Source organism: Phaethon lepturus, unplaced genomic scaffold (genome assembly GCF_000687285.1).
Source record: "Phaethon lepturus isolate BGI_N335 unplaced genomic scaffold, ASM68728v1 scaffold7044, whole genome shotgun sequence".
NCBI lineage: Eukaryota > Metazoa > Chordata > Aves > Phaethontiformes > Phaethontidae > Phaethon > Phaethon lepturus.
In genome coordinates, this window is record NW_010533892.1 from 9,030 (window position 1) to 36,284 (window position 27,255).

The following is a 27,255-nucleotide window of genomic DNA, read 5'->3' on the forward strand; positions in this document are numbered from 1 at the left end:
ATCAGTGGGGTTACTCAAGTGAGTAATGGGAGTGCGTTTACCCTGTCAGTTAGGAACAGTAACAGTGTTTATTGCAGGTACTTCTAACTTAATTTTACTTGATAATCAAGGCCTATGAAATTAAATTCTCTCTGCTTTTGTTGAATATCATAATTAGGCAATTATTTCAAGGTAGGTCACTAATTTTGACAGGGCTTGGCCCTCACGTTGTGGCAGAGTTGGGGGGAAGCAGGTCTGCTGCTTTGACTCTCACAAGGAGAGTTGACAGAATGAATCAAAGTTAGTCATGGAGTAAACATGACAGTGGTTCTGGGATATATTATATAATCCTGTCATTCATTGTAAATTGACCCAGGATTCAACGTTAATGTTACTGAACTAAATAATTTGTTGTTTGACTTTAACTGTTAATGTTGACATTTCAGAGCAATTGCCCATTAGATAATAGAGACTTGTGATGAAGGGAATAATCAGTTTAGCAATTCCATTTGCTGACAACTTCTAGAAGTTCCAAAAAGGTCTTGGTCTCTGAAGATGTCTACCACAAAGTATTTGTCTTACACACTTGTACACTTACTCCTGTCCTGGACAATGCTTTTGTTCCTTTTCTCATATTGTGGCCAGGTTTAAAAAACAATGAAAGCATAAAACAAAAAATGACCCAAACTGCCTCTCTGCACATAAAATATTCACTGACTGGCCATTTTATATCCCAGCACTTTTCAGGGTTAGAATGAAGCACCACATGCCTTGTTCAAAAGCTAGAAATTTTGTTCCTTCGATGGGTTAAAACGAACAGCTGAAATACATACAAAGCAGCATACAAAATTAGACTCTGAAAATATCTGCCCCTCCTCTCACTGCAGGGCTGTGAAACATCAAACCTTAAATTTATGCCTCTTACAAGTATGGATGTTGTTTTTGCTGGGAGCTGAATCGGTGTAGTTTGATGGAGGTAGTATTACAAGCAGAAAAGTCACAAGACAAGGGGGTGAAAACAACAAGTGCTTTTATAAGGGATTAAGTAAATGCCGGTTTTTCTAAAAATTAAGTACTCAGTTCATAAACATTCTGATATTCCCATCAGAGCTGAATTTGTAGGCAGAGAGCAGAGAATGTGGGAGAAGGGAACTACTAGAGCTGCACGTACAGGTAACGTGTGTGCAGTCCTTTGCCTGGATGGAAGATTCCTTGAAGACACGTGTTGCCAGCTTACTGTTATCAATCTGATAATTGGGGCTGTAGAGAGGGCTCTGCTGGCCTAACAAGTGTTATTTTTGTGTGAGCTGTGTAAAAGTTCACTCTGGGTTATCAGTAATCAATTACCATGAAGCAGCACAATAAGAGCAAATCCCTCTCCAGCTCCAGACCATAGACTGTGGCTTTGACCAAAATGCAAACATACACCAGTCATTCATGTTGGTGATTTCTTTGCACAGTTAAATCTTGTCTGTAAAGCTACCAAAGATCTGTGACTGAGGAATCAGGACAGCTGGAGTGGTGTGGGGTGCCCCTCTCTCCTGTCCATTTGTTATCTAGAGGCAAGGTTTTTTCATGAAGGATTAAGAAGCTGGCAATGGAGAGAGATGTGGTATCCTGGCAGTACATCCCGCTCTTGAGCAGGGGAGTTTGAAGCACGGCCAGATTGCTAGTGAATAAAATTCTGCCATCTGTGATGGCAAAAAATTGTGAGACAGAATCAAGGTAATAAGAACTAAATGTTTGCAAATGCAGCCATATAGATCAAGCCTCAGGAAGTCGAACCTGCAACTGAGCAAGGGCAGCTGCATGGAAAAGAGGTACTTTCCATCACCTGCCATGTGCTAGCCAAAGGATTCCTATAGACTCCATTTAAGTTCACACTTTCCTATACACATTTTTCAGGCCCTTCACCAGCATTTTGACTGACTGCTTGGCTTCACTTAAATATTGTCATCAGCTTTTGAGGGCCCTTGGATGTGTTTTGTGTGTTACAGAGATGGGTCTCCAGCCTGTATGCCTTGCAGTCCAGATAATAGTGGTTCATGCTGCAGCTAGAAGGGTGTTTTACAAGCATCTTTAATAGCATATGCTGACTCTCATAAATTACCCTTTTATTAGTCATATTACAGCCCATTTTCCTGATTTCCTGAAGCTGAGGAAGATGAGCTTCTCCCAGTTCCAGTCTGTGGGCTTGCAGCTTTTACTTCTGTGTACAAAGGCAACAGAGTGGGCAGCCAGTGCCTGTGATCATTTGCGTACTGAGTAAGTCTTCATCTACACTCCTGTAGCTCACTCATCACTCAGAAGACGCCTTAAGTACATGTATGCAATGGAGTCTACAGTTTAAAATGGTTAGTGTCAGTGTAGTGGTTCAAGCTGATGGATCCAATAAGACTGGTTAGAGAAAGGTCCCACAGTTTTTTTAATCCTTAGCAAGTTTCAGAATGATTCAGAATTGTCACAAGTGATCTGAGATTCCTAGGGCATAGTGCACACAGTTGCACAAAAGGCTCGATGCAGCAGATCAGGGTAAGGCTGCAAGTGATATGGCCAGTCTCTGGAAAAAGAACAGAAGGAAGAGGTAATGCAAGTCCTATTTGAGCAGCAGTGAAACATTTAGAACCAGTGAACAATTTAGAGGAAAATGTAATGGTACCTGCATTTAAGTAAATTGCTGAATTTGCAGTGTATGTTTTACAGCTATGGAAATCTCCTCCTGCACCAAATTGTACTGTATTACACCAGTGTAAATCTGAGTAAATCTTCTGATGTAGGAAGAACTTCTCCAAGGCTATTATCAGTATGATCAAGTGCAGAATTTGATTTGCTTAGTACAATTACTGCAGTTAATTACATCCAGATTCATAATTAGAATTATACTAGAAGAGGAACATGTTTTTGCAATTCATGATGGTAGCAAAAGCACAGAACATGTACATCTGATTCTCTAGTTGTAAGCCAACTTTCTCTCCTAGAGCAAATAGTCCCTGAACTACATTTACATGACCTTGGGCTGGGATCTACACACTCTCTGATGTAAGTGTAGCTACCCAAATCACGTTTCCCTTGAGAGGAGATTATTTTGTGCTATATCAATCTGGTCCATGCAGGACTTCGAAAAAGCATCAGATGTTTAGGCATTGCAAATCCTTTTGCCATAGGCAAGGTTGCTAATTTAAAAGCATCAGCATACAGAAGCACCAGATGCAGCCCAACCAAGGATGAATGTCAAGAAATTGGCAAGGAAAAGGGAAAAAGCAAGAAAGAGGTTAGGAAGAGATCAGATGGGTTTTGCACAGAATGTTCCCTTACTTTCCAGTCATTGTTTCTTCCCAACCAGTTTGGTGGTATCTGACAACATCTTGCAGCAGGTGTCTCATCAGCTGTATCTTATCATGGAAGTCACATATTGTGGCATTTCATCTGTCGTGTCTGGTCATATCCCATCTCGTCACATTTTATTAGGTACGCTGTCACTGTGTGACACTTCACTGGTGGCATGTGGTCACATTACGGCTCATCATTACGTACATTGTTTTCTATGTTTCTGTTGACATTTCCATGAGAGTTTGAATATGACTTTGGAAGATGTTGAAACATGTTTCCAATTTATAACAACCATTGGTTCTTCCAACTGAAATGGCAGTGGATGCATTCTAAGTGTGAATAAACATCAGCTGATGAGGCTAATTGTGCTGAAAAGTTTTATTATCATCCCCACCATGTTTGCACAGGGAAATGAGGATAGAAAGGGCAATTTCCTATAGGCTGTGCAATGAAGCCAGATTGACAACAGCACTTGAACAGGTGCTTAAACACAAGAACGAAGTCCTGCCATAAATTAATCTGAACTTGAGGTCTATGTGACTTCCTAATGCATATTTGGAAAAAACTGGATGTTACTGCTCAGAATAGGTCTACATAAGCCTGGCATAGTAGCAGAGGAAAATAGGCTTGATGGACTTCTCTCTCTGGAGCAATTCTGTTTGTATTTGGTTTTTTTCTCAACCTGTCCTTGGTTCTCTGCACACTTATGTTACAACTCATGGAGTGGAAGCAGTGTAAATCAGGTGGGAAAAGAGGGTCCCCGTATTTCAGTGAATTCTGCATTCTGCTCTAGCCTTCATTGCTGTGGTGGATGTTCACTTTACTGAGTTGGCATGAGCATCCTTTTGGGGCCTGCTCTGCAACACATGACACTTCTCTGACATAGTGAAGGCGTAGAATATATACCCTGGAAAGTTGCGTGTTTCCATTAACATTCTTGCTTTGAAGGACTAGCAAAAATCTTGTACAATGGTAATTCTCATGGATTGAACTGATTAGTTCTTTGGTTATCACTGGTGTCATTACTCAGTGTTTTTAAACTGGTTTTGAGGGGATTAAAACTCATCTCTGGCATGTGCAAATAGCAGCAGTATAAATACTGGGTGTTTAATAGTTATTCCAAACACGCAGGCAAGATTTTCTTAGCAATCTCTTTAGATTTTAGATTTTGTTTAAAGTGGTCCCTTGCTCTAAGTCAGAAGCATTAATTTCTAGGTAACAGGCACAGATGTCCTTCAAACCTCCGGTAAGTGGTCTCATTAAGTACTTGAGTAAAATGAAGGGTATTGCATCAGATGAAATAGCTGGGAATAAAGAGCCGTATTGTCTCTTGGATGGAGGGAAACTGCCTGTGTTTTATATCCAAGATGGACGCAGAAGATGCTACAATGCATGAGAGGTGCCAGATGATCCCCCAAAAGAAGCGGGGAGGGGGGCAGTGTCATTCTTCTTTTCCGCTGGTCTAATAATCAGAAGAGAATTGTTTTTCTTATTTAAATCGATGGTTAGCTTGATAAATAAAGCTTCAGTTCTGGAGCCTCTATGGACCTTCAGCATGGATGTTTTAAGGCTAGGCATTTCCCTTAGACTTCTACGTAGCTGACAACTAAAACATTTTTAGACGTAGTTTGCATGAGTCAGGTTTGTGGCTAGATCTCTCTGTCTGATGGGCTTAATTCAGGTTGTACCACTAATGCGTTAGTATTTCCATATCCAATTAATCATACCAAAGCATAGGTCAGTTTGAAGGATGCACAAAAATTATTTTTGTGTTATTTCTTCACTGTTTTCTAGGATTTTGTATCTTTGGTTTAGTATATGTTAAGTAAGACAACGCGGAGGTGATCTCCTTTCCTGGACATGTGCATCACTGGCAAGCTTAGTGAAAGTCACCACAGCTGGATGTGGAGATATGGTGTTAGTATTTGAAATGTCTGCATGCATCTACATACACCCTCTGTACGGGATCAAGTGATACGTTAGCAGTAGTTTGGAGTATGTATGTGAATGGGATAGGTGCTGACAAATTTTTCTCATGCTAAGAGTAAAAAAGAAAGTCAGTTTCTGCAAGTAGGAGATAATAGTTGTCCTGTGTAATACATCAAACTTCAATGAAAAATTGAAATGGTTCACTCAGTCTAAGCTAGCTAGCTGTTTAGAGTGGGTCACAGCACAAATTAATAAATGCACAAGGTGTCTAATGATTTGGGGTTTTAATAGTTAGGATTTTTTAAAATCAGTTGAATAGTTGCTTTGGAATTAAACATCAAGCCCTACTAGAGACTGATTTTCCTGAGCTCTGACAAAGAGGATGTGATTTCTATTTTATGATTAACAGCTCTTCTGACTCTGGTGTTGCAATGACATGGAGTTCATCTTTTCATTGCTGTGGCGTTCACAAGTGGGGTTTGGTAGTAATTTTTTCAGGTGCTGTTAGTTGTAGCACATAACCTAGGAGGTTTTTAATCAGGTTTTTATTGTAAATTGCTCCTGAAAGATCTTACTAATCTTATTAATATTGACTGATTCTTTGTATTAGGATTCCCCAGGGATTGGTGGAGTCCAAAGGATTAAAGACCTCTGAATCAAGGATGACCTAAATTCTGATAGATTTTATTATGCAAATCCTTACAGTCAGAGGTCATAATGGAAACATCTGAAGCTAATGTGAGTTAATATATTTGAGTGCTCTCTGAAATTAATGAATATTTTGGTTCCAGGTGAGTACAGTACAGTTTAAGTATTTCAAAACTGCTTTGATTTAGAGAAGCGTACTCAAAAAGTGACTTAGGACCTTAAATGTCTGAATCCTTTTAGCTGCTGCTGAAAGTTGGGTTCTGGAGACAGCTTTGAAAACAGGGTTTTCCTCTGAAGTCGCAGTGGGGGATTGGAAACGTTCTCCTCTGCCCTTTCTAACATGATCATTTCAAGAAAACAGCAGATTCCTGACGATGAAGCAAGTTCTCAGTTTCACTTTCATTTTTGTAAAGGAAATTCCCTGAGCTTTTTTTGTTATCTTAAGTGGAAAAATGAAATATGATGAAGAACAGCAAGAAATGAAAAAACTACTGGCTTTCCCAACTTGAAACAGAAGGATAATTTATACGCATGGCCATTTTTCTCTTCTATATTTATAAAATGCTCTGTTACGTGAAGATCTGATAAGCAGCGAAAGTAATATTCCCGAACAACGTGGTCCTCACCTGTTAGAGTCCAGCTGTCCCTACTGTTTGAGCAGGTACAGGCATCAGATCAAAACCAGGAAGATTCTGAATGTAATTCATACATAAAGGCATTAATGCATTTTCCTTTACAGTGCCTTCCCAAAGTTTAGCACCTGGACCTTAGGCCACAAATGAAAAAGCTCTGTTAGGTTTTCATTCTTTTAATTCATTTCACAAGCCTGACTACTTAATTATATTTGTTTCTTTTCTTAGTAGTTGCCTTTTTATATCATGCCTTTCTCCTGAGAATGTGAAAATATGTAAATAACCTGAGCAAAGACATTCCATTTGGGGCCAGTAGTAGGGCAGGCCATTATGATTATGCTATTTATGAATAAACAGAGGCGTTTACCTAAAATAGTCAAAGCTGACTCTGAAGATCTAACTGAAAAGCCTTCAAATTAGGCATATGTTTTAAAATTCTGTTTTGTAAGTCTGTCAAGCAAGGAGTCAGTAGCAGAGTTGGGGACAGAGTGCCCAGAGTCAGGCTTTCCGTTTTCTCCTATCGTGAGCAGTTCTGGGACAGGTTCTGATTTTGATTATTTTGGTTCAGACCAGGGTGATATCCTTGAGGTCAGAGGCACGCGTATAGCGTAACATTCGGTGACTGGCCTTAGGTTTGGACGCTAATTGAGAGAAGCCTTGACAGCTGGCATTTAAGACGTCCCTCTCCTCCTCTTGTTTTACACGCACGTGCAGAATTCGCCATCTCAGAAGAAATCCTGTAGGATGGGGGACCCAGCGCACCTCGTTTTGAACAGGAACGTTTTTACCAGCTCTTTTGCCACCCCCACACAACGTCTGTCGACTGCTTCGTGTGTTGCTCTAGCTCCCTTTGAGACAAACTGCTTCGCAGCTCCCTGCAACGGCAGGCAGCACAGCCCCGCTGCCGCCGGCACCGCATCCCCCGGCATTCCCCAGCGCGCTGGTGCAACGCGTTGTTTCCCGCTCCTGTACTTCTCCGCTACCTTGCGGAATATACCAGCAGAATGTGGGTTAATGGGGCAGCGTGGCACAGAAGACAGCCTCTCTGGTGGAGTCATTAGGGTCTGCTGGCAGGCTGCCGGCTCAGTTGGCGCAATTTTACACTCACTTTTCCGAGCAGGCTTAAAGGGGAAACCTCGGTTCGCTTTGAGCCTTTACAGCCACCAAGAGGCTGCTGGGGCTTGCCTGCCACTCTCCAGATCTCTGATGAACAGCTGGCTGCAAATTCTCATCTAAGCACTTAGTCAAATGATTTGTTGTTGTTGTTTTGAAATTGGTAGTTGGGACTATTTAAGATTAAGGGATCCGCGTGAGATTGATTAGCAATATTGCTGTCTCCTATGTTTGGATTTTCCCAAAGTTAAAAAGCAGAATCTGAGGTGCATTTTGAGGAGGTGAGAGGTAAGTGGCAGAAACCCATAAAAAACCCAAACAAACAAAAAAAAACAAACCCACACACCACTCCACAAAACCTTCTGCCTGGGAAGGCACAGCTAGACTTCAGCCAGTACCATACATACATACCAAAGATTTTAGGTCTGTTCTGCAACAGGCTTCAGCTGCATGTGAAATTAATAGCAGCTGATAGCACGCAGCTCCTGAAAGGGTTAGATTATCACAGCTGTAGGGCATTACAATTTGTTGCTTGTGTAAAGGGTTAATCAGAATAATATAATTAGTTGCTGTCATATAATAAACTGAAAATTTTGGAATAAATTACCTGATATTGTATTTATTTTACTTTGTTGCTTAAAATGGGATTGCATCAACCAGACTCAATAACCAATGCATCTTTTTGGTTTTAGAAACTTTAGGTCAGTTTTCCCGTGAAACATGCAGCCCTACTTAATGGTTACTGATCTGGAATTAGAGAGCAAAAGGGTTAACTCTCAATCCCTCTCTGATTTATATTTCCCTCCCCTCCTTCCCAGCTGTGGACATGGATGGAAGATCTGCAGAAGGAGCTTTTAGAGGATGTCTGTGCTGACTCTGTGGATGCAGTTCAGGAGCTTATCAAGCAGTTTCAGCAACAACAAACAGCCACCTTGGATGCTACCCTCAATGTTATTAAAGAAGGGGAAGATCTAATCCAACAGCTCAGGTAAGCATCCACCTGGAGGCCAGGTATTGAGAAATCTGATGTGTGCTGTGGTCTAGGTGTACATAAATAGGGAACTGTAAGTTAGAATTAATTGAGAGAGTTTATTAATTCTTTTCCTATTTATGATTCTTCAAATTCTTTGAGTATTTCATTGAAATTGCAGGGAGTGATTTATGTGGACTGAGTAGTCTGTGGATCAGCATGGGTTCCTGTTTGACAGAAAGATTATTTATAGGCACATTGAAGTGAACTGAAACAAATGTGTTTCAGGTGAATATTTTTAGCTGGTATTTATAGAAGATTGTTAAATGGTTGTATGCGGAGGCCTTGTGTTTTATGTGGTTACTCCTGATGTAGGAGAAGTGTATTCCTCCTAATAAAATATACATGTGTCTAACAGTCTTCACTCTTTCATTTTGCATGCAGCACCCTTCTATTTATCTTTGCCCATGTGGGGTTTATTCATACTGCCAAAGAGTGTCTTATACTGCTAGTTCTACTTGCATTATGAATCAAAACAGCTTATTTTGCATGACTTAAAATACATGAAGAGACTGGCTCCAAGAAGTTGGGGCTGGCTTTTTTTGCTTTCTCAGTCTGTAATTGTAGTAGAGCAAATGTTTGCAGAGTAAGCTTACACAAAACTTGTAGCTGTGAGATATCTCTCATTTGTTATTATTTACAGTGGTTTTCTGTGGCTTTAAGTTGGTTGACAGCAGTGGAGTTTTGCTGCTTTTAAGTGATGTTACTGAGCTCAAAACCAAGTCCAATACATCGCTTATCCTTTAGATCTTTGTATTGTTACAGATTGTCCTTATCTACGTGTATGTAGTGTGTACATTGTGTATAGATGTATAAATATGCAAATCTGCCAGGTCTTATACATTTCACCGGAGTCTGTCCCAGAGAGTTATGTCATCCTCCTCCCCCTGAGCTTTCCTAATCTGATGCCTTCAGTTCCCACATAAGAAGTGCAGAAAAGCATGAGTCAGGATAGCAAAAGCCTAAGGTGCTTCAGAGCAGAGTAGATAATGAAGGTCCCTGGTGCACCTCTGCCCTTACTAGCCCTCCTGGGTTTCCCTGAGTCTTCTACTGCAGTCATGTGCTGAGCTTTCCTCTATGCTTTTTCCTACCACCCTGGATGCAAAGTCTTCTCCACTGGGTCAGAAAAAAAATATGAGATATTTGAAAGGACCTCTCTAGGTTTTGATTGTCATTCAGCCCTAGGCAGCCACACAGGAGAACCTGTGTAAATTCCTAGTCTTGCTGTATGTGGCTTGCCTGCATCCCAGGGGGAGAGCGAGGGACCTGAGCTGTGGTATTGCTTGCCGAGATCAGAGTTGGAAAGGAAGGATCAGGAGTAGACATAGCTGCGCTCCATCCGTCCATTCATCTTGGCTTATGAGATAAGTAGGAAGGAAATATGCTGTGTTTGGTAAGTGAGCTGCCAGAAGGAGGGGGTTTTAGATAAGAATGTATGTATGGCCAGCCATAACAGGTCAGTCAAAGGTCTGCATGGTAATTTCCCTTTATGCAAAGAAACTTTATGCAAAGAAACTTTATGCAAAGAAACTTTATGCAAAGTTTTAGGCCTATCTATGACATCACCAAAATGGCAGTGAAACTCTGGACTAAATTTTTTTGTTGCTTTTCCCACCTATCGGTCATCATTTCAACACGAACACCCATGGAGAAGAGCCTGAAAGGCACCCTGTGTAAGCCCATCAGGTGGAGTGTGGTGTGGTTTGTGGCTGCAGAAAGTGTCTATATTGAAGGAGTCCTGGTGCTGCCTGTGGGATTGGCCTAAAAGCTTTTTGCCCGCACCTGAATCAGTAGGAAAGTGGCATGCAGAGTTGGAGAGTGGCCAGGATGATATTTGGAGCTGAGAAGTCAGTGGAGCATCAAGTATGAATAGCAATTATTGGAGAAAGGCTGATGTAGTGGCTGCAAGACCAATGCTGGGGAAGAAGTGAACTGGGAGATGGCATGTGGGACTTCAGCTTTTTTTAATATAAACTTCAGCAATTCTTAGTTTCAGTCTTTGAAAATTAAGAGAGTCCTCAGGTTTGAGACTTATTTGGAATTGGTGTCATGACTAAACATTTGTGAAATGCCAAGACAAGTTTTGTGGTAGCTGTTCTTAACAAAGAAATGTTGTTTTGGGGGTCTGGCTTGTATTCTGGGCAGTGAGCAAGGTGGAACAGGGTGAACATGTTTGTGCAAAGTGATCCCCTGCTTCTGATAAAGTTAAGACCAAACAGAGAGAGAACAGTTGTCTGAAGGACAGAGGCCCTGAACACACGCAAAGATTTGCAGAGCTGAACTGTCAGGACGATCTCCGATTCAAGTGTTGCTTTTGAGCACTCTGACTAACTGCAATGCCTGTGATGTGATCCTGGACTCCTTCAAAAAGTGAAGCAGAACTGTGTAAGAAAAACACGAAACCACCTCTGTGTGCCCCCACTCTAACAGCTTTTATGGCTGCTGGCAAAAGTAAAGAACACACAGGTAAAAGAAAGGAGGAAAAACTAGAAATGCTGCAATCTTTCCTTAACCCAGCATTGCGTTTCACAGTGTGGATCACCTTCTACCTGCTGTGAAGAATAGCTGAAGATTGCAAATGCTACAACAATGAAGAGAGTGAAATACACTGCTCTTACCAAGCATGTCATAGCACAGCTTAATACCAATAAAACCAATGGGGCTTTGAAAAATTTTATGTTTCTTGTCCTTACCTCTGAGAGAACAGATATTGGTTTAGAGAAGATCATTTGTGTAATAGCATTCTGTGTCTCCTCAGGATAGCTTAGGAAAAGCTCAGCTGCCTGAACTAGTTAAATACAATGCCTGGGACTGCTCTTCACAGAAGGTCTTCAGGGCCTTTAGTGACTGCATCAGAAGACCATACCTGTCAGGAATAAAACAGGCCTGGCTAGCAACACTGTACATGTCATGGAAACGCATTGGAAGCATTTTTTTCACTCTTCCTTATCAGTGTTTTACTAAGGCGATCATCATTCTCAGCAGTCAACACAAAGCAAATCTTTTGAACTGCATTTCTAGGAGTGCTGCTGGGGTCAATATTTCTGCATATCTGTGGAAGGCAAAACAATCACTTGGTCCAGTGAGATGTGAAAGAACAGGAATGTTAGGGGCAAAAAAAGAAAGTGAGTAATTATGTACCTTGCCTTCTTTACAGTAATTCAGCACATGAGCTTTTAATAATAGGTATGTTTCATTAAGCTTTCTCCCAATTAAAGCACTGAATGTGATTGCAGGAGCGCAGTGTTCATTCTGAACAAACTCAACAGCAATGCACTAAGCCCAATTTTATGTTCCCCAAAGTTTATTTTGTATTTTTTTTCCAATAATTTCCCTGCATTTTATAACTTGAATGCATAACCTTTCAGAGACTAGTAAGGATCTTCTATGAATTCTTTCCCAGAATTTCTCATCACCAGACAGGGCAAGAAATCTTGTGGTGGAAGCATCCAATCTCAGAAATTTCCTCTTCTGGAAAGAGATCTTTCTCAAATCAGACTATATAGGGATTGTCACGACCTTATCTGAGGAGCTTGTGAAAAAATACCAGATTATTACACTTAAATTTTTGTATTGCATCAGCCACTGAAATGTGAGTGTGGCTTGATTTGAGGAGTGACATATTTAATGAAAAAGAATTTCTAAAACCAAGCGTGTCTCTAGATCCTGTGAGAGATTATTCAACACCAGTCTTGAATAATTCATTGAGTCATTTAGATAAGATGTGAATAGTAATAATCCTGCACTTGAAGACATATTTCATGTCCTTTTGAAGAAGACAGGTGCTGACTGAAGGAAACAGCACTTGATTGAGTGTGGCCTCCGATTAAGCTGTAGTTTCAAAATCTCACCTTGTTATCTTCATTCATCCTTCCTCTGTACAGCTCTAATGTGGAGGCAGAGAGGTCTTGTGGTCACCAGTAAGGTGAAAACACAAGATTGAGTGGGGCAGAAACCATATCACCCGGAGAGAGTAATATGGGTGTTACATCCCCTCATAAGCAACAGAAGTTGATAGTACTTGTTTCAGAATAATGCTGGAGCACCTGAAGTTCAGTGTATCAAACAAAAAGTATTTGAGGAAAAAGAGGTGAAACACATCCAAATGGCAAACTACTATGCAGTTAATAGTATTCTGTATTTTAAATTTTATTCTTAGGCTAAGATGTTCAGGCAAATGCTTGTTCTGTTCCTTCAAGACACATAATGAAAACAGAATAACCTGTGTGTTTTGTTGCCTTAGAACCTCAAAGGTGTGTTTTAAACTTACCTAAAATGACTCTGAAACTAGGCACTGACACACAATTTAAGGCATCTGTAAAAGGTTATACTTTTTTATGCTCTATTATGCTCACTGACAGTGTTCAATTAACATCTAAGTTGACTGTACGTTGTTTTGATCTGACCCTACGTGATGATAATTTGCAAAGAACAAGAAATTCAGTCAAGCTCTGTAGAGAAGTACAAATGCTTTGCTAGATGTTTATGGAGGAAAAATTCAAACCAGAAAAGGGAAATAAAAACCTAAAAATTGTGAATGCGCTAGCGCTCTTCCACAGTGGGGAGACTCTGTGGGCACCTGCACTCAGCAGACCAGGTTAGCTGGCCAGAAGAATGGCTCCCAGCTGCTTTTGGTCCCTGTGGGATAATGGGGTGACCTAGCAGCATTACCTGACATTTTGCTTGTCTTCCAATATTGTCAGCCAGTTTGCTGCACATGTGGGAGTTTGTTCGTGCACCAGGAGTCCAATATATGCTGTTGGATTTGCAATTGTCTCCCTCACCTTCTCCAAGGCAGAACTGGAGATTGATGGGAATGTTAACAGTAAAACCTGCTGGTTTACCCACTTCATCCTGTTATCCTACCAGTGCGCAGGTTTTTCCAACAGTGTATTTGATAGGGTTTTCAGTTGGCTTGGTTTAAGTATAACAAATAATGCAACTGCTATCACATTAAGTGGGATGGACGGAAGAAAACATTGCATCTAAATCTTGTTTTAGCTGAAGTACAAAAGCCAAGATTAAATTATGGCTTCAGAGTTTCCTTTCTAGTTCTTTTTAAAGTTGGGGGACCTTTTGTGGCACATTTGAGGAGAAATTTCAGCCATTTATGTCTGCAAAGGATCTTTGTGCATAAAACACTCACTGGGAAAAAATTTACTGGAGATGTAAGGGACTGTAGGTGAGCCTATTAATATATGTGAGAGCACAAATAGGAAAGAAACTGTCAGGACTGTTCTATGTCCATGCTAAAACTTCTTTCAAGTACAGCAAACTTCCCCTTGGCCCTAGCCCACCAGTTAAAGGGCTAGCTCACTTCTGCTCCCTTTATATGGAGGGTGTAAATGGAGCAGTATCTGACCTATCACAGGCATGTCTCATTTCACTTACTCTAGTGAAAAGACAAGTTAAACTGTCTTACAGTGTTTGAAAGGTGTTTTCCTTCAATGGAGTTTTTTGCACAGTATCCTGCATCTGTTGCTGTACTGCATAATCCAGAGGAAATCAAGGCATCCCTACCCCTTGGTCTAAAATGCTGGTAACTCTGATTCAATTAGGCTGTAAGTAATAAAGCAAATGCACAAAATTAACTTGTAAAAGTCCAGGGGGCTAAATAATATCTCTGAGCTTGGTGTGAGTGTAGGCTGGAGCAGGTCACTCTGTAGGATTAAAGGGGATTGCCAGCCAGTTTCCTCAAGAGAGCCATTGAGATTGATGTGTCATTCTCCTCCCAAGTGTGTAAGGTCGCAGTGTCACGACACAAGAAAGGATGATCCCCGTGTTCAAACTTTGTGCCGCGCTCAGGAGCTGCAGGATTTCAGCAAGCAGAAGAGATGAGTGTTGCATATACCTTCCCTTGGCTCTTTGTGCTTGGGTTTGCTTCTCAGCAGCACACAGAATCATAAATGTCTAGTTCTTGCTCTTTTGCCTGCTTTAACTATGCTTTCTGCCTTGCTACAGGGACTCTGCCGTTTCCAACAATAAGACTCCACACAATAGCTCCATCAGCCACATTGAATCTGTCCTTCAGCAGCTCGACGAGGCCCAGGTACAGATGGAAGAGCTTTTCCATGAGAGGAAGATTAAGCTAGATATTTTCCTTCAGCTCCGGATTTTTGAACAGTACACCATTGAGGTAAGAGCTGGCTGCATGACCTGAGAAGGATAAAGGTGTGGGAGAGGGAGTATATGTATACATACCCTGTTAAGATACACCTGGAGCTGTCTGATTGTGCTCAGCTGCCCAGTGAGGAAGAGAGAGAGTTACAACCAGGTTTTAAATTCAGAATGTTGAAAAAATATGTTTTAGGATATACTGCTAGAAGGCACTGAAATAGATTCGTGTCTGCTTAACTGACTATGCTGAGAATCTGCCTGCTTTGCAGTGAAGACATCCCTGTTGTAACTCTTTACTGATACTAGTCACTCAGGGATTTTAAAGTTCTCTATCGCTTATTAGCGAGGTTTGTCTCTCCAGATACATACATAGATGCGTACAAAGAGATACATGCTTGGCTTTAAACCACTGAGTGAAAAAAAACATGTTATGCATGAAAGGAAAAGATATTTAAAAGCTGGGCTTTTTAAGCATCACAGTGGATTTATTTGAAAAGGAAAAAAAAAGAGGGGAAAGTTAAAGTGTATTTTTATGTCCCCATGCAAAAAAAGATCTTTCACTTCTGTTTTGTACTTCTATTTTGAAATCAAAAACACTGGACAGGAAACTCATCAAAGTATTAATAATTAAAGTATTCTTGGACAGAGAAACTTTAAAAGACACCCCAGCCAATCTCATTAATTACTTGCTGTAATTCTGATAGGACATGATGCAAAAAAGGCAACATGTAAATTAACTTGTGCATAAAATCCATGAAAGCCATGTGTCAGCGCTTATATCCCTTCTGGGGTGTGCTCCTCCTACTATATCCCACCGGTGCTTGTTCAGTTCCTGGAGCACTTTTTTAAGTGTTTTATGATGATATATTCCCGAAGGTATTGTTTGTAAATCTGTACGTAATCTCAAGTTGGGTACTGGTAATTAATAAGAGCCTTAGAATGCTGTGTTATACTTTGTGTTTATTTGGCATGATGGACATGGCATGATGAATTGCAGTGGAATAAAAGGCTGGAAACAGAGGATTTTAGGTGTCTTGATCTATAATTGGATGTCAGGGATAGAAATCAGTGAGGAGTATCTGAGCTTTTGTGTTGTGACTGCATAGTTAGGTATTGTACTGAAGTCTGTTCTACAGTGCTTGTTATTTATGTAAATTGGAATAGTTTCATTTTACTTACCAGTTATACACAGCCTCCTTGATATTGAGAGACAGTATTCTTTGTGAGTGTGTGTGTATAAGTATAAATGTATGTATTTCATGTCAGATAACATACTGTGCCTTAAGAATGCTATAGTCAAAATTCAAGACCCTGCAGTAACTGTAGTATCTCCTATATTTAAATAGAAGAAATTTTGATACAGTTGTGTGGCAAATGTTGAATAATTGAGACTGAATAATTGAGACTAAGATGTAAATGGGGTGTGAATGCATATACTTGTACTGACCTATAAAGGGCACCTGTGTTTGCAATAACGAAGTAAAAAAAATTAAAAACAGTATGCGATACTGGAACACACAAATGTGTCTGTAGGCAGTATATGGTAAACTCGTGTGAGTTATTCATTAAGATCTCTGCCTGTTTCACTGCAAATTCTAGGTCTGAACCTAGAATTTTTTTTTTTTTAAATCACTATTTTCAATTCTTTTTCTTTCAATCAAAGATCTCAAAGGCCATTACCACCATGGATTGCTTTAGTGATGGGGAATCGAGGCATCAGGAGATAATGTGACTTATCCTAGTCCCCTCCATATGTGGTGCCAGAGATGGAAATACTATGTGGATCCCTATGTTTTGTTTCTGCATGAATCTTACTTCTGTGCATTCGGAGACATTTGGAGTGGCTGTGATACATTAAGACATGTAAAATTGGAAATGTGCTTCAGAGTCTTCTAAAATCAGATTAGCTAGAAAAGATTTTAAAGAAAATAGTTACTTAGTTGTCACTGTAGATTTGCTATTTTTTTATCATAAGAACATCTGAATTCCCTCTGCAAGATTAATATTACAAGGAAATCCGAGAACATGTTTCATAGGGAGTCTATGTGCAGATGATTTTATTTAGAAAGCTCCCTCTTTCTGAAGAACTTTTTTTTTTAATTTTAGAACAATTATGACATTTAATTTATAACTCAACACACAGCGAAAAATATATCCAGACAAGCATCTTAAATTTTATATGTACATTTAGTGCTTAAGCAAGAAAAACAGTTTGATAGATAATAAAAAGAAAGGCAATTTGAAATAAAATATTAAATGACACATGTACGCTACGCATTTCAAGCAACAGCTGAATGGGCTCAAATTGACACCATAATGATCCTTAGAAAGTAGATTGCAGTCAGTTGCCTCAGCTGTATAATAAAGATTCCAAGTCAGTGGGAAACTGTTATCAAAATTAGCAAAATTATCTCATGCCATTATTGAGAAGCAAAAACACTTTGTTTATCACCATAAATAAAAAGCATGTAGTATTTCTGGTGGTTGACTGTTCTAAGCTTTTAAGGGAAAAAGATGATGAAATTTAAAATAGAAAATTAAGTATTTTTTTGTATTAAAGAAAAGCAGCTTGAGCTATAACTAGGAAAGTATTTATCTTTTAATTTCCATTATAGCCTACGTCCTGCATAGACTAAGAATAGTGAAACAATGTGTTGTCAAATATATTTCTCCTTTTCTAGTCTAAATAAGCCCCCTTCCATCTGTCCAAAGAGCAGTGTCTTACTGAACACACCCCTAAGGAAACCCATCAACCTGCTGCAGCCACGTTTCTCTCTCTCCTTCCTGTGCTCACACAAACCATCTGCAAGAATTGGGCCCTCCACCTCCCAAACCTGAACGCCTTTGTCCTCTTTGCTGCTTCTGTCTTGTCGAGCACTGAGTTTCTCATTTTTCCTCTTTAAGGTCTCTGTTCTCACCCTTGGTTCTTGGGTTCTTGTGCTCCAGGGAATCCCTTATGATGAGGATCCTTCCCTGGGAACTCTGGTGAGAGACAAAACTTGTATCTCTAGTGGAAGCCAGAGGGATGCAGCTGTGGGAGCCCACCTGCTTCCAGCAGCTTTAGGGAAGATTGCACGTTAGAGCTCTGTCTCAGAGAATAGCTACATCTTGTGTTGTCTCTTTCCATGCAGTTTTGGTATGAAATATTTTTGATTCTGTTAATTTTCCCTACTACACTCTCTCCTTTCTAATTAATAATGCAAACCCTTTCCTTTGGCACTCCTTCCTAAACTTGCATTGTACCCATCTGCTTTGTAGCACTTCTGGTTTTTGAGATTTTCTATAATCTTTACAGAGGTTTGGAGTCCAGACAAACTTCAGAATTAACAATTACTGCATGCGCAACACGTACTTCCAACTATTTAGACATCATTGGACCTTTATTTGTGCTTCAGTGAAATCTGCCAACTATTGTTGCATTTTGTCTTCAGGAACAGTATTTTACATAAAGAGAAGCCACCTGCCTATTTCTTTGGCAGGGCAGACCAGCTGTGTTCATTTAGGAGTTCTACGGACTTCTAAGCCGCACGGACAGCTTTTGTGTTGTACTTGAGTCAAGGCAGGTTTGGCAGTTATGAATTTGCATATGAATCCACAGGCATATAGCATGCGCTCCCTGTTCATTCTTGCCTTAATCTCATTATATTGACTGATATTTATGCTCTGACTTCTTGGAGTAAATTATGAAATCCAAACTATGACAACACCTGGAAACAGATGTAGCGGGAACATGAGAGCGCCTAGCTATACCTGTGGGAGGCTATTCTGCCTTAGGTTTTAAAACCATAAAATGACAGCCTGTGCTTTCTTTAGGAAGTGTCTAACTTTGACTGATATATTTTACTCCTTTACCAAGTCATTGCGCATTTCAAGACAAGATGGGCTCATTAGGATTATATGGTTGGTCTTTCTGTGTGATACAGACTTCAACTGAGTTCGTACAGCGAACCAAGTAACTCAGGAGATCTCACGCAATGTGAATGTGGTAGCTGATCCACTATGAGGAGATAGGGTGTAAGACTCAAGGGACAATAGCTGGCAGACGTTAGCGGCAGTGCTGGCACCACGCTGAGCACTTTATACATATGAAGCACAATCTCATTCCAGAGTTATATCCTCAGTAAAATTTGTAAAGTACACTTTGTCCCTTGCTTCAGAAATAGTCATATAAAGGCTTATTAACCATTATTGAGATGAATGCTAATATACGGTAAAATGCTGAGTAAATGCACAGGAAACGAATGGTAAAATGCACTGAGTTTCAACCCCTAGCAAAATTACTGCCACCCAGAGTCTTTCTGCATATTTTTTCATTATAGCTTTTGTAGAGAGATGATCAAATTTACCTGTAGGCCTCTATAAAACTCTGTGACTGAGAACAGGAATGATCTCAGCCAATACCTGTCTGGCAACTGTTGTTGGTTATCTCCAAAGAAACTTCCCTCTCCCTTTCCCAGAGCTGCCCAGCTCCTCTTGTGTGTGTGTGTTGCTTTGTTCCCTGCGATGCATATGGATCTCTGCAATGCTAGACAGAGCCTATGCACTGTAGTCTCAGAGCGATGTAGTTCCTAGGCCAAGACATAGCTCTGGAAGGGATTATGGGGGTTCCCACTGTACAATTTGATACAATTTGGTCTTTTATACTACTTGTTACCTTTCAAAAAGCCTTATGATCACTAAAATCATCACCTGCTGGATATCTAATTTTCCACCATTCAATCTCTTTGGCTCCATTTCACCTGCTAATTAATTTTTTCAGCCTTGACTTCACTTGCTGGCACTTCTGGCTGTTTGCATCCGTCCCTGAGCATGAGTTTAGATGAAAACAGGAGCCAGCTTTCACAGTAGTTTACTTCACTGTTATTTACAACTCACTTGAGTTTCCCATTCCAGGTTTATAACATTAGCAGGATCTTTCAAGTGAATTAGCTGCCTGCATGAATGTACAAGATATAGCCCCTCACTGACTTACAGCTGGCACTCAGATATGAGCTGCTTTATTAGAAACAAGAGTTACAGAGATCTTGAGATGCATTTGAAAGAAAGGGAATGGTAAGAAAAAATTCAGCCTCTTCTGTTCATAAGCTGGAAAGCTGGAATCCTATAATGTTACATGCTTAGTGAGTTTTTTTTTTCCCCCATATATAGCTAGTTTTCAAACTGCACATTACTTCATTTTAAGAAAAGGCAAGCACTAGGCTGTCCTGGGCACCCTGCCTTTTGGAGCTGAATTCCGTTGTTTCTCTTGATATTTTTGGGATTCAGGAGCCAAAAGCACCATAGCAGAATCATCACTGTGACAGCCTTTTCATACTTCAGTGGCCCAGGTCTCCACTAAACCAGTGTGTCATCTCTTTTTCTTGTCAAAAAAATGGGTGACAGAATTGTCATACTGCACAGTGTCAGTCCAAACCAAGGCCTGAGAAGGAGGAACAGCAAGCTTTCTGCTTACCTGATCTGTAGCAGTGACAGTTTCATTCACCCTTTCCTACCTACATCTCCTCTACTATATACCTTCAGTATTAGTCTGCTCATAGATCCACTTATACTGTCACTTTCAGTCCTCTGCTCTTCTAGCCTGCTCTGAACGCTGAAGCAGAGCCAAGTGCTGTTCCCCTTGGCATCCTTGGTGCCCAATACCTAGTATGTACCTTAGAGTTCTGGTCTCCCCTACTCCATTATAATCCCTTTCTTTCTGCACTTGCAGACACTCCCTCAGCATCCAGGGATCAGAATTACCTTGTTTTGATTCCTTCCTGGATCATATCTGACCTCTTATCTCCTCCATCCTTAGTCTTGGTTCATTCCATTTGTACGGCTGCCACTTTTTTTTTTCCTCTTGAAATAAGGTAGATATCCCCTTTTCTTGATTCTGAGTTCTGTACAGATCTGCCTTCTGTCTGTGTGACTGTTCTACCTGCCCTGCCTCGTCCCCATGCTCTACCCACTCTTCTTGCCTTTGTTGTTCCTCCTACTTGCACCATAATTTCTCTTGCAACCGCCCTCCTACATTTGTTTGCTCTTACCAAGAGTCTTTACTCTTTGTCAGGTCCCTCTCACGAGCCCACTCTCGCTGTGTTAATAGCTCCTGCTCCCAGGATAGAACTTTCTCTCCCTCCTCCACACGTGCCCTTCCTCAGCCCATACTTTAAAATATCAGCTCCTATGTGATTCATTCACCATATAACATTTATTTTCTTCTGCTTGATTCCTCACTTCCCCTCTCCACCTCCTTCAATTGGCAAACAAAATTTTCTGATTGGCATTAAACAAGACTACTTTAGGTGCCAAACACTGAATGAAGGCCAAGTAAACAGCATTCAAGGCTCAGCAACACCATTTTGTAGAAAATAACAGATACTTATGATTTAGATACAAAATTATTGCAGATGTACAGTTGCCTGCACAGCAGCTGCTGCAGCTCAGGTGGGCTCTTTGGCTTAATTTACAAGCAGGCTGCAACATAGGCATGAGATGGCCAGACTGCTACTATTGTTGTTATTACTGCTATTACTTTTCACCCCCATACCTCTTCTAGATACCTCTCCTCTTTCTCCAGGGTTGAAGATGAACTTGTGTCCCTCCCTTCGGTCGTATTATCTGCTGGTGTTGCAACATGATAAATCCAGGAAGCAACAAATGCCACATTATTGCAGCAGTGGGAATTTGGGTATATTAAGTCGCTGCTTTAGGAGGGTTCTTGCCTAAAGAGTATATGGTCTAGACTGTGGTCGCTGTGTCTGCATGAAAAACAGACCTGGCTGACATAGTCTGTGCATCTATTATAGGCTTGTGAAAGTAGCATGGAGCTCAGCACAAACCCAGTATTTGCTCATGTGCTGCAGTTAACTCTTGCACTGCCTCTGCTGATAGGGGTATCTCAGATATTTAATACCAGCATTAGTTCCCCTCCCACTATCATGGCAGCAGGAGCATCTGTTTCAGGAGAAGAATGAAGAAATGTGCTTTTTAGGCTTACTGTCAGTCAATAGCTTTGTCGTGTCTTTCTTTCTCATTAGTACTCTGGGATCACTTGACCTTCCTTTAGTAATAGGGAGCTGTTTCTTGGCCACCAACCTTATATGACCTGCAAGGAAGGAGCATGGCTCCTTCCAAGGAGTTGGCTGGAGTGTGACTGACAATGAGGCATGGATGCAGCTCAACAGTGTGAGCACCTGGGGAGAAGTCATCCGTTTTTGCCAAGGCAGACCTGTGCTCTGCCACTGTTACTGTTCTCATGACCCTTCTGCTTTGGTACAATTTCTTTCTCATGCCGTAGCAGAACAGAGCAGAGCTCAGGACTTCTCTTGCTGCAGGGCTTCTCTTCTCTCAGGGCATGTGAGGGGTGCTAAGGTCTATTTAGAATCACAAACACTGAGAAGTAAAGTGAATAAACATAAAAAGTGCTGTCAGTTCTTCCCACCAGATCCAGCAGATGAACACCGTAAACTCTAATCAGCCATTTTTCTGGATCAAAAGGAAATTAAACAAGTTCATGGCCAAGTGAGCCTCATTTACGAGACACTTCCTGACACAGGCCCAGTGCAATTGGCTCTTACCACAGCTTAGGAGATAGGACACTTGTCTGATGCAGTCCAAGTTTCAGCATAGATGTCAGTGCCTAACCAATCTGTGAAAGCATCCGAAGTCCTTTTTCAGACTTGAAAAATATACATCTGTAGTTGAGAGCTGCCTAATTACAGCTTCTTCCTGAAGAAAAAGAAATAATTTTTCCTATACCCAAGTCAAACCAGTTAAGGACTCAGACTCTGGGACCATTTCCAAATGGTCCAGTTTGAAGTACAGAAAATGCTGGGATTTTGAGGCACTGGCTGTACAGACGGAAAAGGAAATGTCTTAATGAGATATGCAAAGCAGCATGGTCTCCAGGATAGGGCACCAGATTGGGATTCAGGAAACCTGCGTTGTTATCACAGCTCTGCTATTGCTTCTTTGCCTTCGTGTGCTTTAGATTCCCTTCTAGCCATCTGTTTGTCCCAGTTACTCAGAGCAATGTACCCAACCTTCCTGTACCCACGTCGCCTGAGAAATGTGGTGATGTTTCACCTCCCGCTGTGCCCGATTCCTTCCTCTCTTCCCCTAACCCAGCACATGGGGTGATAGTCACTCCTTCATCAATCCACACCTGGACGCAGCTTCCCTTCTTCCTTCCTTCTCCCCTGCGCTGGTGGCTGTGCTCCTGGCCCTGGCAGAGCTGGCACTGGGCTAACAAGCCCTGTTAGACCTGTCTGACTGTCCAGAGCCACTCAAATGTAGTCTTAGTCCCTGTTCCCGGTCCCGGCAATGTGAGATGGAGCTCCCTGGTTTGGCCTTGCATCCCGAGGAGTTTATCAGCTCGTGCCTGGCTGCCTGTACTGTCCTTTCCTCTTTAATTGGAACCATTGTTTTGAACTGGGGAGTGTGGATAATGGACCATAAACCCTTCAGTGCCTTGCAGTGGCTAATAGGACAGGTGTCCTATTTTAGGACATAATAATAATAATATTCAGGTGTTGCTGCTCCTGTGTGGGGAGCCTGGTGGAAGGTGGCTGCCGACATGAGCACGAGGGCACTGGTAGCCTGGGAGGCAACCCCTCTCTTGGATGATGATGCCTCTCTGCTACAGACCTGTCTTGGACACTCATGCCTAAGGGCCAAAAAGCAGTACAGTCAGGAACAGTCACTTCCCAGTGCTTGAGGGGAAATTGTTGTAGATTTAATAATAAAAGCAGTGCTGCTCAGTGTCCCCTCCCCACCCACGTGGAAAAGTTACTGAGGAACAGCACCACAGCAGAGAGGTTTACCAGGCGGTTTTGTAGAAGTGCTGGATCTCAGCATACTTGTGGAATCATCATTTGTTGATTCCTTCATATGTCCATTGTCAACTCCCCTGACAGTTCAACCCTCTGAAAGATTTGCATTTTCCTGTCCTGGAGAGGATGTCTGTAGACATAAACAAGATGGAGGTATTTTATCAGAATGCCCAAATTGTAGCATCATGTCTGTCAGAGCAAACCAATGTAACGCGTTCTTTGATTGTTTTGATCTTTTCTGTTACTGTCACTTATAAATGCCGTTAGACATCTTCCTGAGTGCACATGTATGGGAATATTCACAGGAAATTGGGAAGTACTTTGTGAATCCTTGCAAAATTTCAAATAATTATGTTTTAGCAGCCTGACAATCTATGCAATGAATTCAAACAGACAATATTTTTAGTAGCTCATGAAAAATAAAATTCTTGATTCACATATATCACATGCCTCTCCATTAGAAAGAGCAGAAAGGGCTTTGCATTGAACTTCAAGTTTTATTGCCGTGACTGTAGGAACCTGCACTTACTCTAAATTCATTCCATTGTTTGTAGTTTGAAACAGTCAAGACTACCTCAGTTCTGATTACTGTTAGCTGAGAATCAGTCTCTAAATGTAAATGTAAATGTATCCAGAAAAACCCTTGTCCAGCACCTACTTTGACCATTTCTCCATAACTGTTAAATCTACCAGTAAGCCTCCACAGTCCAGGAACTCCAGCTATGATGTGTGAATGAATCAGAGGCTGCTGGAATCAGGAATGGGGCCAAATAGACTCTAGAGATAGCTATTATTGAAAGGTAATTGAGTGGAATGGGCAATGGAACAAGCTGAAGAAAAATAGAAGCCCCTCAGGATGTTCACACTCTGCCTTTTCCCCTGCAGCTGAGGTCCCAGGTTCTTGGTTGACTAAATCTGTTTTTCTGCTTCTCTCAAAAAAAAAAAAAAAAAAAAAAGCCTAAAAACTGCTTATGTTTTGTTTTCTAATGCAAAACTCTGTACTCCCATCCATGCTAATGTGAGAAGAGCTGAGATGGTCCGTTTGGGCTTGCCTTCCTGTGCCTGCGTAGGGTATAATGTATGCGTTCTGGAAAGGAAAACTGAATTGAAAATTATGAATCTTGGCTACCTAGGAAGTTAAGCATCTCTCTGCACACAGGCACCGAAGAGCATCTTTAGTGAGAAACGGAGAGCTTCTCACTACATGCACAAGTGGGAATTTAGATACCTAGTTTTAGCTCTCCTGAATCTAGCTGTGAGGAATTGACCTATGAATCAGAATTAAGGCATTTATTTAACAATATTTAAATACTTCTAAAAATTTGTATTCTGCACAGTACTAGCCTATATGTATGATTTCATTCTCATTCCCCTTGTCCACCCTCCCTCATTCATTGTCACTAGCACATTCCCTCTTTTCTGTCTGTAGTAACAGAGTCTAGCTTGAGGTGAGATTGTGCTGCTTGGGTGGAAGCTAGATCTTGCTTTGATTAAACAGGCAAAACCAGAAGGACTTTGATACTACATGTGGGCTAAAATGTAAAATACAGAAGGTACAGTAAATAGACTGCTAAAATCATCAGGCTGCTTGTTATAATCTGGAAGCAAAGAAAGCAACAGAAGATTTTGCGTGTTCCCGTGAGTTATTGGCAGGTAATATAGATCTTTGTTTACAGCCAGGTACCATTCGTGATCCTACTGGTGATTCACCTAGTCCTTGAGTATGATGTTTCTGTGCTGTGCTTTCCCCATTTGTAAAAGTGAATTATTTGTATTCATTCCCTAACGTAAAAGCTTTCAGACCCAAGGAGGAAAAAGTCATACAGAGCCTGTTCCCAAGTCCACTGAAGGCAACAGAAAGACCCTTATAAAAGACTAAGTCACTGAAAGCACAGCATAGGACTCATTGTACAACTGCAGTCAATGCTGTGGGGATTAACTCACAAATTCATAATAAAATATTTAGTCTCATGATGGAATTTCTGTGAACAATGGGTAGGTACTGTTCACAATGTATTACATCAATAATAATTCTGAAAATGTATTAGTTATGCCTGTTTTAGGGCTTGTAATTTCAGTTCTATGAAGGTAGAATAAATAATATTTCCATCTGTAACATGTAACATACAGTGTGTTACAAAATGTTTTTAGAAACATTCAGGCCATTTTGGGATTATGTGGTCACGGGTGTTACAAACTGTTTTTCAATTCTGTAAGCATTACTACTTCATTTAAATTTGAATTTATTCAGAAACATTCTCTCTACCATCCCTGTGAATATAGTGGGTTTTCTCTTACAGTGCTCTTTGGAATATGGAAAGGAAAAAGGTGGTGTGAGATTTATCGTTGGACCAGTAATCTTTTCATGGACCCTCACCTAAGCAAAATGTTAAGTGTGACCATTAAGTGGGCAGGATCCAGAGTGTACTGAGGCTGTGGTTTGGGGGTTTCTGGGTCAGAGTCAAAATGTGAAGTACTTTTGTATCCAAACACAGTTTGAGAGTAATATTTTTCAGTGGTCTTGAGTGAATACAGTGTCCTCTTCTGCCCATGAAGGTTACAGCAGAGTTAGATGCCTGGAATGAAGATCTGCTGAGGCAAATGAATGATTTCAATACTGAAGACCTCACTCTGGCTGAGCAGCGTTTGCAGCGTCACACTGAGCGGAAGTTGGCCATGAACAACATGACCTTTGAAGTCATCCAGCAAGGGCAAGATTTACACCAATACATCATGGAGGTCCAGGCTTCAGGTGAGCAGAACAATCTGATCTCTATTTTACATGATAAAAAAACAAAAACCAAGAAAATCCCAAAACACCAAAAATGCATATCAAGCAAAAATTCCCCCATACATACCAAATACATCAGCTTTTAACATAAGTGAGTATGGACAATACCTGTCTTTCCGCTCCCAGAACTGTTCCATAGGTTTTGGGAAATCTTTGATTCAGGTTTATATGTCAAAACTTGCTCTTTCTTTGAGACTGAAACTCATTGAGGAAATAAAACTGACTTCCAGGTTTTGTTCAGAAAGTTTCACAACTGCAGGATGGCATTTGTGATCAATTCCAAAGTGGATGGAGAGGGGAGGGCAAGACAAGTTACACTGATAGGTCCTTGTCCTTGCACCGGCTCAGAAACAAGCACTGCAGGGAAATTACTTGTGAACTGTATTAACCTTCTTTAAATGTCTGGAGAATGCAAAGCAAGAGCAATTCCTGTTCTTTCCCTCCCAATTTGCACTTTCAAAATAAAAAGGATTTTTATATGCTTTTATTCTTTAGCAAACATTTTACCTCTAGGCACACACCTTTTAAAAAATATGGTAGTATTCAGCCTGATTTGGCAGGCTGAACTCAGCAGAGGCTTAAGGACTGCTACAAGAGCATGTTGTGAACTAGACAATCCTGTGCCTTGTGAACCACATGTGTGAGTTTCTATGAGATCTATCCATTTTATGCCTGACCCTGTGCTTCACCTCTCTTGCTTTCTGGTGTAGAAAACTTGTCCTAATACATCAGCTAAGATGCTCCCCACCCCCGCCCACGCCTGGAAGAATCTCAATATGAGTAGGAATCTACGGGAGGTAAAGAATATGATCCAGCACAGAGCAGAGTCAGGAATCTCAATGACTGAGTTTTAAGAAAAATAAAAAAAATGTA

General features: G+C 40.9%; 1 protein-coding gene across 1 annotated transcript in view; it reads left to right on the plus strand.

The window, feature by feature from the left end:
* Positions 1–27,255, plus strand: part of KALRN (kalirin, RhoGEF kinase) — a gene marked incomplete at both ends in the record, with an annotated part of 118,096 nt that overhangs the window by 5,957 nt on the left and 84,884 nt on the right. Inside the window, 3 exons of the mRNA XM_010285342.1 lie at positions 8,450–8,619; positions 14,623–14,797; positions 26,148–26,343. Of these exons, the coding sequence (XP_010283644.1) occupies positions 8,450–8,619; positions 14,623–14,797; positions 26,148–26,343 (541 nt within the window). The remainder of the gene's footprint in view (positions 1–8,449; positions 8,620–14,622; positions 14,798–26,147; positions 26,344–27,255) is intronic.